This window comes from Neopelma chrysocephalum, unplaced genomic scaffold (assembly GCF_003984885.1).
Source record: "Neopelma chrysocephalum unplaced genomic scaffold, ASM398488v2 Primary Assembly neopelma1_194, whole genome shotgun sequence".
NCBI classification, from domain to species: domain Eukaryota; kingdom Metazoa; phylum Chordata; class Aves; order Passeriformes; family Pipridae; genus Neopelma; species Neopelma chrysocephalum.
The window spans coordinates 322,240-334,134 of record NW_020897856.1 but is presented as its reverse complement, the minus strand read 5'-3'; the positions used below and the strand labels follow the sequence as shown (position 1 = coordinate 334,134).

At 46.6% G+C, this 11,895-nt stretch overlaps 1 protein-coding gene across 9 annotated transcripts in view; it reads left to right on the top strand.

Annotated features, from left to right (window-relative positions):
* The first annotated feature begins 81 nt into the window (after positions 1-81).
* The window catches only part of WNK2 (WNK lysine deficient protein kinase 2), a 118,802-nt gene continuing 106,988 nt past the window's right edge, over positions 82-11,895 (top strand). For 4 of the 9 annotated variants that reach the window (XM_027702712.1, XM_027702711.1, XM_027702706.1 and 1 more), the window contains exon 1: positions 84-843. In XM_027702712.1, the coding sequence (XP_027558513.1) occupies positions 121-843 (723 nt within the window). In that variant the 5' untranslated portion in view covers positions 84-120. Of the gene's footprint in view, positions 844-11,895 lie in introns of all 9 variants that reach the window. The other 5 variants (XM_027702708.1, XM_027702707.1, XM_027702710.1 and 2 more) reach the window with 3 other exon arrangements.

Genomic DNA, 11,895 nt, shown 5'->3' with positions numbered 1-11,895 from the left:
GGGGGGGGGCCGGGCTGGGCCGCGGGGCTGCGCTCGCCCCCGCGCAGGTGGCGGCGCGGGCGCGGCTCGCGGTGACTCCCCCGGGCCAGGGCGGCGGCGGGCGCTGAGACCTCGGGCCGGATGGAAACTGGGGGCGATGCCAGAGCGGCACCTCGGCGGGGCGGCAGAGGCGGCGGCCGTGGCGGGGTTCCAGCGACTGCCGAGCCCGGCGCTCCCCCGGCTGCGGAGACCGGCGTGAACATGGATGGGCCCGGCGGCGGGGGGAGCGGGGCGGCCGCGGGCACGGACGCTTCTGCAGTGCCGGGAGCCCTTGGAGCCCCCGGGGCCCCCACCCCGCCGCCCCGCGGCCCCGGCTCCAGGGACCCCAAGCTGGTCCACCAGCGGTTCCTGCGGCGGAGCGTGGTGGACTCGGACCAGGAGGAGCCCGCGTTCGACCTGCCCGAGGCGGAGCACCAGCGGAGAATCATCCTGCTCCCCAAAACCAGAAGGATAATCGCGGAGCGGGCGAAGGCGGGGCAGGGGGCGGCGGAGGCGGCCGGCCGGGAGGCCGAGCCCCCCGGGGAGCCGCGGGCAGCGCCGGCCCCGGGCAGCGCCGCGAGCGCCGAGGAGCAGAAGGAGCCCGGCAAGGATGCGGAGCGGAGAGAGGCGCAGGATGCTGCCAAGGACCAGGGCAAGGCTAAGAAAGAGGAGCCCGAGGAAGAGGCTGACATGAAAGCCGTTGCCACCTCGCTGGATGGCAGGTTCCTAAAGTTTGATATTGAACTCGGGCGGGGATCCTTCAAAACGGTCTATAAAGGTCTGGACACGGAGACGTGGGTGGAAGTCGCTTGGTGTGAACTGCAGGTAAGCCCAGCTGATCCTCCTGTGCTTTTTTTTCTGCCTTATAAGCCGGGAACTAAGGGCACCGTGCCGGTATCATCCAGAGCGGCTCAGCCCTGCGCAGCCTTTATGGTCACCATCGCTTAGGATCCAGTGTCTAACTATAGCGCATATCCCTATTGGCTCGGGATCTACCACCTTATGTACACTCCTCCCACGCTTAACCCGCTCGGCCCGGCGCTGCTGCCGCCGAGGATGCCGCGCTGGACCCGGCCTGGCGCAGCGAAGGTCACGCGTGGCGGCCCCGGCCGTGGGAAGCGGCCGAACGGAGCGGGGCTACCCGGCCCGGCCCCTGCCCCTGCCCCTTCGCGGGGCAGCAGCTCTGCATTAAAATGACAACGGCCGTCAGTGCATTTTCATGAGCAAAATTCCCTTTTGCTACAAATATAAATGCATTATGGTTTCATAAAGGGTGAGAAGCTGCTCCCCCCCCCGCCCCGACCTGCCCTCTTCTCTGCCGTGAAATTGTCGGTGTTGGCAGCTTCTGGTGAATCAAACCTTCCAAAGGGCCCCAGTGCTTGCCTTTTTTTAGGCATCATGTGCCTAGTGCTTTGGTTAGGTTGAAGACCTGTCCAAATACCTCTAGAAAGGAAGATTTTTTTATATAAAAGTTCTAGATCTTCAGATTGAAGTTGTATCATCCAGTAATATTTAAAGTCATCCTGTAATATCTAAAGAGAATGAAGGCTTAGATACTGTCTCTTGCTGGTTTTTGCCTTTTGCTGCTACCCCATTTTTGGTGATTTTTGTATCCTTACTTCTGTAAAAATGACCACAGCACAATGCTTAATTTTTTCCTTGTGAAGCTTTTAGCGTCTGTTACCTCACTTTCATTGGCATCTATTTGAGTGAGACCGATTTAAGAGAAAAACCTAGGACAGACTTTTATTTTTTTTTTATTTTCAGTCTGAATTACCTTGTAATTTAGGTGGAACTAGGCTTAAATCATAGTTACAATTTGGGGTCTTTAAATTCTCACTGGGTGACTGAGCTTTATGGCCTACAAGAGTTTGAGAGTAACGTGGAAATAAGGTGATATAATAAGTCTGAGCTCACGATTGTTTGTTTATTTTTTAATGTTGGCCCAATCTGTTTGTAAATCACTCCTGGCTGCCTAGGATAGCTGGGGATAGATGTGCAGCCACGTTCCCTGATGATTTCATTACACAACATAATCATAATTCACTGCAGCACCGCTCCCTTAATAAGAATTATGGGGAACACTTCTCGGTCTTCATAACCGTGCATTCCCGGCTTTTATTAGACAGGGATGCAAAATGGGAGACAATTGCCGGGCTAAGTATGGTGGGCTGGTGAGAGGGGCTGAACCCGTCTCTCCCCCAGGCTGGCTGGCACTGCAGGGTTTGTGGGGAAAGGGGAGAGCCTGAGGGATTGCCAAGGGGGTTTAAAAGAGAGCTGCTGGAGGGGAGCCTTGGGGCAGGCCTGGGCTTTGTCTGGCTTTGCTGGGAACTGAATTCTGAGTGTGTGAGGCTTCTACTTCAGCAGCCTGAAATCCATGAGGGATGGTGACTGGGATGCTATCAGAGGGCAGGTTACCCGTAGGAAGAGTCCAGTGCTGCTCCTCTGTCAGTCCCTCCAGCCCAGCCCCATCACTGCAGAGCCATCGCAGGGATCCGGAATTCAGCACGGTGCCAGGCTATCTTAGGATGCTCTGGCGGGGGCATTGACATAGGTGTATTTTCAACATATTTTCTGTAACAGAACAGCTTTAACGGCCAAAGCCTGCCAAATGTATTGGGGAACACTGCATGGAAAGGCCAGTGTCTGGGTCATGTACACCTAAGGAAGAGCCTGGAAAGGGAAAACTGCACTGTGAAGCTTACTCACCTGGTGATTGGCTTTCTTGTTCCTATTTACACTTGTTTAGGAATTCTTGAGCTGACTGCATGAGAAGAAATCTGTATAATTCTCCAATGTCAATTAGTCTCCATGATATGTGCTTCAGCTTAAATCAGATAGGTGCTAGATATTTTCAGTTTAATACAGGATTTATTTTAGGCCCCTAATTATGGAAAGAAAACTGTCGTTTGACTCCTTTAGAGAAATTGGTGTGAATCCTTAGAGGAAGGCGGGGGCTGCTGGGTCTCCTTAAGCAGTGCTGTGTGCAGGTTTGGGGGAGATGCCAGAGGCCAGGTAATGTGAGATAGTATGCGAGTGTTGAAGCCACTGGGTTGGGAAAGCCTCATTGAATGACAAAAGCCTTTAACGACCACGAGATTAAAGCCTGTGCCTCTGGGCTGGGTTTGCATGGAGGAGGCAAAGCTGTGAATGGCTGTGTTGTCTCCGGCTTTTTGACTTGTAGAATACTCTCTCAATTCAGCAGGGGAATTTTAGGGAAAACATTCAGAGGGTGCTGTCAAGTAATTCCCTTTATTCACGGCATTTTAAACTTTTTTTTTGTGAGCTGTGCCAGTCAGATACGCCCCGGTTTGTCTCTTCCTCTGCACAAATTAGAAGTTCAGCTATAGGTAGCAGAAGACTGAGTGGAAGCCATCATATCAGCACTGTGCTGTTGGAGACAAAATGCCTTCCTCTGCAGCCTCACACCGTCAGAACCCAGCCCAGAGCGTTTTTGTGGAAAAATTGCAACAACCTGTACTTCGTTTTTCATCTGGAGATGCGCTTGTGCTTGCTAGGATCGAGCTGGGGAGTTACAGCGAGCGGTGTTGAGGTTCCACACAGGCATTAATCCCCTGTCCTGGCTCAGCGGTTTTTCAGCCCAGTTGTGCTGTTGCCTGTGTGTCTGTCTTTGTCCGTCTGTACAAAGGCCTCGTGAGCCATTCTTGTTCAGTGGCTTTATTTCATTGAAAACGTGGCTTTAGGCTTCAGAACTGAAATCATGACTCTGATTAGGGCAGGATCCAAGCGCTAACCAAACGATCTGGGCTTTAGACCTGTCTGAAGAGGTGAAAACTGTAGCTGAATTCTAGCTAGAAAAGAAGGTTATTGTTCCTTCCTGAAGCTCAAGTGCCAGAGCAGGATTAGTGTGCCCTTGCATTTTGGAAGGGTTTGCATTCTAAGGTTTTCAGCAGCTATAATTAATTTTAATTGGTGGCGTACAATTGCTGTGCGGTGAGGCTTCAGCATAACAGTGTTGCAGTGTTGCACTCCTAAGTAAAATGTTGGGTCATGAATAAGGAATACAAGCTTTGCCAGTCGGCTGCTGGCAAGCCAAATATTCCTTTTAGTTAGATGAATGGTTTCAAAATGCCCATCCTATTTCCCTTTGGGAATATGTAGGGAAACTGCAAAGAGTCAGACCTGGTGCTATCAAAGGCAGAGACCTCATTCTACTTTATGGTTCTTGCGTGGACTGTGAATACTGAGACTGTATTTAATTTTAATTTTCTTTGTTGAAAACTGTGGAAAGGATGGGCTGTCTCATCTTGCTGTTGCAGGAAAGTGGGAAATGCCTGCTGGTGATCACCACAGGGAAGCCAGGCTTTTTTCACTGGTTGCCCTAGGCTTGTTCTCCACCCTACACATCGGTAGGGTATAGGATGCTTGGATGGATGCTGGTTTCTTCAGGATACTTTATGTTCAGGTGCTCCATGAGACAAGGTGTGGGGTCCTTCGGTGCTCCCTGGGCCTGAGCTCAGTTCATGTGTTGGCTGTTGGAGGTGTTTGGGCAGCTGTGTAGGAATGAAAGATGAGCAGGGGTCAGTTCTCCTTCCCCACCCAGATAGCTGAAATTAGAAATCCAGAATATTGGAATAGCTCTGCCAGCATTTTCCAGTGGCCACCAAACCAAGGGTCTATAATGGTAAAACCCTCAAGAATAGCCATGCTGCTCTGAGGTGGCAATGTCCAGCCCCTGCTTCCCACCATCCCCCCCAGCTTTTCTGTGGGCTTCTGGTAGTTCTGGTATAGTTTTGTAGGAAAAAACGTAATTAACTTTAAAAGATAAGTGTTTTAATTAATAGTTTCATAGCACTTCTTCCCTTTTATGTCACTGCCAGTCTCTCCGAACTGCCTGAACTAAAGGAAAAAACATGGAAGTATGTTGTATGTTTGGAGTCACTCAGTTATTCAGGAGCTTCAGGTTTTTGGAGGGCATGTATCTTAACTGAAAATTAAGTCCTAAATGTGGATGTGTTTCTGGACATGTCTTATATTATCTATTCCCATATTATTACTGCATATGAATCACATGAATTTTCTTGATCTCAGTTTTTATCCCTTACACAAGAAGCTCACCCAGGTTGGCTGATAGCTGCCAGATTTTAATGTGGCATGAATGGTCTAGAATTACAAGATGAGATTAGACTTGGATTTAATGCAAGGTGAATAAAAAGGGCATTTAAAATAATTGATTCTAGACCTAAGTGAATTTGCTAATTTTTCTTTCTAAGGCTGATAATATTTCCTTGAAGCAAGATTTCAAGTTTGAGTGGGGGAAGGGAGGTAAAGCTATTTATTTCGAAGTGTGCTGTGAGGGAAGGCTATGATCCCTCTATAACTTTTTCCTTAAATTTTTATGCAGTGTCTTGCATCTTATGCTCACTTAGAAGATGTGAAATGGTTATTTAAAGAGACCAAGGACTGTGGCTTACACTGTTTTTGTGTAAGCAGATACGTTAGCGTGGTTAAAAGTGCGAGCCAGTAAAATGGACAGCACTTTGCTTTAGCTGGCAGGTCACTGCTGGAAAGATTAATGATGTGGAAGAGGGAGGATGTCCTATTGCCCTGTATCAAAATTCCAGGGGATTTCTTCCTGAAAAAGGTAGGAACTTTAGGATTTGGTCTTTTGTTAATGTCCTTGCTGGCTGGCAGCATTCATCCGATGTCGAAATAGTAACTAGTTACTATCTGTGCTGGTAATTTATTGGCTGGGTAAACTTTGTAGTGTAAATTAACAGAATAATTTAGAATATTGTTTTGGGAGAAGAAAGGAGGGAAGGAGACTGTGTCTGAAAGCTTGAATCTGATATTACTGTCTGCTCATATTCAGTGAACTCTGAGACTAATTTTGTCTGTTTCCAGTTAATTTTTGAGATTGTGACTTCTATCTAAATGGAAACAATTGGTTTAGCTGTGCTTTACAGTGTCAGTGTGGAAGTGTGTGCCTGTATCGCTGCTGTTTGTCAGCAGAGCTGCTGCCCTGGCATGGAGAAGCAGAACAGGGATATGGGAGTGAACTATTAATAGACTCCTTCTCAAATTCAGTAAATGAAATAGAGCTGGGTCAAGCTTCACATTCTGCTTATGAATTGCAGAAGACTCCTTTCTTTTGCCTTTGAGCACACTGTGCCTACAGGGAGGTTGTGTGCTCTGTTAATTCTGGCAAAGTTCTTCACACTGAATGTGTGGGTCCATTTACCATAAGAGGAAATGACTTAAAATCAGAACTTCAGTGTAAAGGATATTTCTGGTCCCTTTGGTCATCTCTTATCCACAGCTGATGGGGGTGTGGAACAAGTTGATGTTGCAAGCTGTCACCTTGGTGATACTTGCACTTGATAGGCAGCCTGACCTGTGTAACATGTTTACACTGGTGGAATTGTCCTGTGTCAGGGTGTAACAGGGATTTCGCAGTTCAGAGGCAGTGGTAACAATGTCCTAAAAGAAGGGTGGCAATAGCGATTCAGTTGTTGACTACTGGATTTATCGGGGTTTTGATGATCTGAATGATTAGAGATGCTGCAGAGGTTGGAAAGGGTGGCTCCTGGGTGGGTGGAGGGTAGAAGCCCTACTGTAAGGGTCAGGTGAGAAGGGATTGTTGAGGAGGGAGGTAGGGATAAACCTCTGTTGCCTCAAGAACCTGCTGCAGTGGTACCTGTGGGTTTGAGTGCTGAGAAGTTTGATTTTTGTTAATTTTTTTTTAGAGTTGCCCTGATATGGCTGTTGATGGCCAGCAGCAGGACACTCACCTGTGCATGCAGTAGGCTCTAGGCTGGGTCTGCCTGGCCAGAAGACATAAATATAAGCTAAGTGCTGATGTGTGATCAGGCTGAAGGCATAAGGAAAGGGCAGCCAAAGGCGTGTCACGCGAGCTGTGACACTTGGCACTGGGCTGGGAGAGACCTCTGCATTGCACTGGAACAGCAGGGGGTTGCAAATAGCAGCTGGAGAGTATCTGAAAGGGTCATATGGAGGCAGAACTGGTTTTCCTCATGTTTAAGTTCGTGTGTGTGAAATTGAAGTTATGTTTAGAAGTGTATCTCTTTCCCTGGAGTGACATTGGCCTGTTAGACAATGTGGGTGCTTATCCCAGGATTGATTTTTGATGTGCCTGAAACCCAGCTTGGCCAGGAAGGGCAGCTTGGGGGTTTTTCCTCATGGGGTTGAGAAGTCAGGTAAACACAACCTTCATCCAGGTCCTTTCTATTCCTATGTAGCTCTGAAAGGGGGGAATCAACTTCCTGCTTTCCTGCTGCCCTCCTGCCTTCTCAGACACTTGAAGTCAGCCTTCCTGCCAGGAGAGCTCACAGCCCTGTTCTCCACAGCACTGCCTGGCTGCAGCTGCTTCTGCCAGGAGCCTGGGCCAGTACAAGAGTACTCAGAGCTCTTTATAAATCCAGTTTCTATGTAAACTACAAAATAGAGCCCCTTTCATGTGTTAGATTGGTCCCCTGCTCTGGAGTGGACTAATCTGCAAACCATAAGCAGCTTCCCATATCCCCAGTTAAAATTTCATTGTCCTCCAAAGGAATCAGGTCCATACCTCCTTCTAGCACGATGCTTATCCCAAACAGCATGCTTGTTGGGAATTTTGTCCATTCCAAATTAGCTGCATAGCTTCTGAGGGGTTCTTCTGACTCTCTCCTTGCAGATGTAAAAGACGCTGGGAATTTGGGGCAAGGAGAGGATCACAATTCTGCTTGTCCTCCCGTGTCTCCTGCCATCACCTGTGTTGTGGACACAAGTTGTCACATGTCACTTGAACACCTCTAAGCCTTAGGAAGCTCCTTATTTCCCAGCCAGTTGTCTGCAGGGATTGGTCAACTTGGGCCAAGTTTTAAATCAGCTGGCAATAAATGTGCTTTGAAAACTTTCTGGAGTGACTCTTGTGTGATGTGCAGGTGGTGGGGGGTGGTGATGTCCTTTCCACTCTTTCTGTGAAAGAAATTGAAGTAAACCCATAATTGTACTTACCTTGAATTTTATTTTTTGGATGATGCTCCCTCTTGGTCTTCAATGGTCTTACATACTTGTTTTTTCAGTTCATCATCATCCCAAAAATACCTTTTTTTTAAACAAAAATTATTATTACACCCACTGGAAAATAATTTTGGTGTATAGTGCTAATACAACATGAGTGTGTAATATAGTGGTTAAATATGCAGTGGGAGTAATGGGTAAAATAAAATGCCACATTCTGGGAATGTACATCTCATTTAAACCATCAAGGAAGGAGTAATTGAAGACCTAATACCACCTGTTCTTCAGTTGTTTGCTACAGAGGGATACAAGCCACTTATTCACAAACTCTGAGGACAACAGATAGGAGAAGGCAGGCTCAAGTAACACTTGGGGAGTTCTTACTTGGATATTCTTCATGAATTCAATCTGATCTTCATTTTGACATTTTTAAAGGAAAGTTAAACACACTTGAAATGGTATTTGATCCTATCATGAATCTCAGCACCACTTTACTAAAGTTAATTTGAGTTTTAATGTAATTTTTGGTTAGATAAGTAAACTTAATGGCTTTGATTCCTAGGGTTTTTTTTCCCAAGACAATGAAAACCTGAAAGGAAATGGGCATGTTTTTGTTACATATGAGTCTTTTTTTAATGCTTTTTTTCTGGGGAGGGGAGGAAAATGTACCGTAGTTGGATACTAAATTAATCTTTTTTAGATTCTGAAAGTCCTGCTGTAGTCCAGCTGTCTTGACTGCCTTCTTTTTTTTTTTTTTATCTATTTATGTGGTTTTGGGCAACTATCTTATTTTTTCTATTAACTTTTTAGCAAAGTGTGGGCTTTGGTAAACTGTGGTTCTGCACTGAGCACAGTAATGTGATGTTCTGTGTATTCCTGAATTAACAGGGCTTCTCCAAAGACCAGTGTCAGTGTGCTTCAAGTGCTTAGAACTGCCTAAAACCCAGTCAGACTGAACAGATGGAAGAAGGTTTTTTTTCTTTTGCTAAATAAAATTTTTGTCTATATTCCCTAAAATAAGGTTTTATTAAAAAGAACAGATGACAGTTGGTCACCTCATCTATTGAGAGCTGAGTATTGATTCTACAGAAGCAGCATAAATCAGGCACTGCCTCCGTCTGCTTCCGAAATGGATGTTCCTTTCTCTCAGTAGCACGTGCTTGAAGGATTAAAATGGTGTTTATTCCAGATTTTTATACAATAAGCAGCTTTTTCACGTTGCCTTTCCTGATGCTGTGTGGATTTTTTTTTCAGTTAGAGCAGCATTTCAGGTGCCCCATTGTGCTGCTGGAGCTGACCCAGCTGTGGTGCTTCAGTGAGCAGAATCAATCCTGCTGGTAAAGTAGAACCCTGTGGAAGGGGGGGGGGATCTCAAAATTTCCAGTGGATGTAGCTCGTTGCTGCAGGCCTCTGCTGAAACATTGGAATCGGTTTTACAAGAGTAGATATTTACCAGATATTATCAGAATAGGTTTGTTTTGTTCCAGGCTTTGCTGATTAATTAAGGAAAACAGCCATGGTTGTGTGCGTCTGAACTTGTTTTGTTTCTCTTTCATATCAGTGTATCTTTGGAGAGTTGTTTAGATAATAAAGCAAGTATTACACTAATGAAATGGACTTGCTTTTCTCTCTATTATAATAACACTTATATTGCCTTTGATTGCTAAAGGAGGATGAGAATATAGAATCACAGGGTGGTTTGGGTTGGAAGGGACCTTAAAGCTCATCTTGTTCCACCCCTTCCATGAGACCACGTTTCTCCAAGCCCCATCCTGGGCAAACACACTCGTGACCAATATGGAATGGTTTGCATGTGCTTAATGTTGTCTGTGCATAGAGAAAAATAGCAAAAATACACAACCACCTGTGTTAAGCCTCAAGATACAGGACCAAAGGAATTGGGAAGAGTGACCTAGAATGACTGCTCACATCCCTTCTGGGATCCTTTCTCTTGGGTTGTGTTCTCCCTCTCTGGGGTTTTTGCATGTGCTTCTGGGGATGCAGCAGCAGTCCCAGTGCCCTCCAGGCTTCTAACATTTTATTTTTTTTCTTGCATGAGTTGTGATAACTTGTGTAACATCTTTCACTGGCCTTAATGAGTTTAAAAAGTCATTGTGGCAGTTCAGCCCAATTGAAGCCTGTGATCTGCAGGAACATCCAGCACAGGCAGAGGGGGGTGAGTGAGAGGGGGAATATAATGTGATATTTGGGAGTTGTTTGTATTGTAAGAGTCCTGTTGGAAGCTCTTGTAGCACCATTCCCAGGAAACAAATGGGGATTTTTGTGTAACTTACCTTTAGAAACAATAAGAGGAAAGCTTCTGCTGATAGTCTGCTCATCCCTGGATGTGTGGCAGTCTCCTGAATTGGATGAAAGTTATGGAAAGCAAGTTCGAACTATGAATTCTTTTAGGCTGCTGGGAGCTCTGAGCCCCATGGGTGTCAAGTAGCAGTGATCCCTTGGTCTTTAAACAGAAAGTTCACTTTGGGGTCTCCATTTAAGACCTTAAGGCTGGTCTTAGACCAACATCAGGCAGTGAGAGATAAACTTGGGCATCTAGGGCAGTGCCCCCTTTACCCTTCTGGTAGGCACAGGGCTGTATTGGCTCAGAGCAGGGAGCCAAGTGAGCAGGGGCTGGTGGGGGAGGCTCCATCCAACAGCTCCATCTTCAGCCACAGGAATGCCTGGGAGGGAGGTGAGACCTGTGGTGAAACTGCTGTCTGTCTAGCAGGCTCCAGTGTTTCCTCTTGGGATTCACTTACCAGAGAATGGAAGACCTTCCTGTCTTGGAGGCATGAAGCTGTGGGAGGTGTGCTCCTCACTGTTCTCTCAGCTGCAGTAGTTTGGAGGCTTTGGTAAAGGCTCCAGTGATTCCTGCAGATGTGAGGGGAGCTTGGAATGAACCTCCCCTGTGCCAGATCTTTAGTCTCAGCATGACCATCATGGGAGGGGAGATGGGCAATACCTCTTCTAGGTGTCATGTGAGAGGAGAGTAGGTGCCATCACCCAGCTCTTTCTCGGTGTGGTAGGTGTGGCTCTTTGAGGAGTGGCTGAAGAGTTCATTTCTGGGTCCCAGCTGTGTTCATACACAAGGGGGGCCACATAGCTGAGGCATTTGGGGTGCGTGCAAGAGGCTGAGGCCTCACCTTGAGGAAAGGCACGGAGCCTTCATTATGCTGACAGAACTGGCTGTCAGGAGAGTGCGTTTGGACCCACGTCAATTTTATGCCTTATTTTTACAGTCTCGTGTTAAATTAAGCCAACTGGATAGATTCCCACGTGATACAGGATACTCCTATGAAGGCATGCTGTGGTTTCCTCTAGGCCATAGACAACCCTCTGAATCCCTGTCTGTGGAAGAGGATTAAGCCTTCTTTTCAAAGTATAGAAAGAAAAACCTCGTAGCAAATATCTGTGGTTGGGAGAGGGAAGTGAAGCATCTTTTTAATTCGCTGGAATGATGACAGCTATTTTGTGAGGGTTTTGGTTTTGTGACTTGACTGCTTGAATTCCTGTCCCCACTCTTGACCACTGTACCAGAGCCCATTCCCATTTATTCCATTGCCATGAAATAAATACACTATATCCCCACTGGGGCTGCTGACATGGGAGGCTTGGGTGAGAGGCTGACATCCCTTACCGTGAGAAACAGTTAATAGTTCAGAAGTGTGTGAGCAGGATGTGTATCTGTTCATGTAGATGGATCCAACATGACAGGTTTTTAACCACTGAAGCTGCAAAACTATTAGAAACAGTAATTCTTCCCTTAAGTAACACTGAAGCATTAAATATAGCTTCATTTACTGAAGTATGGGTATACTTATTTAGAGTTATCTGAGCGAGAAGGTAACAAGCTCATGTTCACTCACCTGTGGGCTTCAAAGAAAGCTTCAC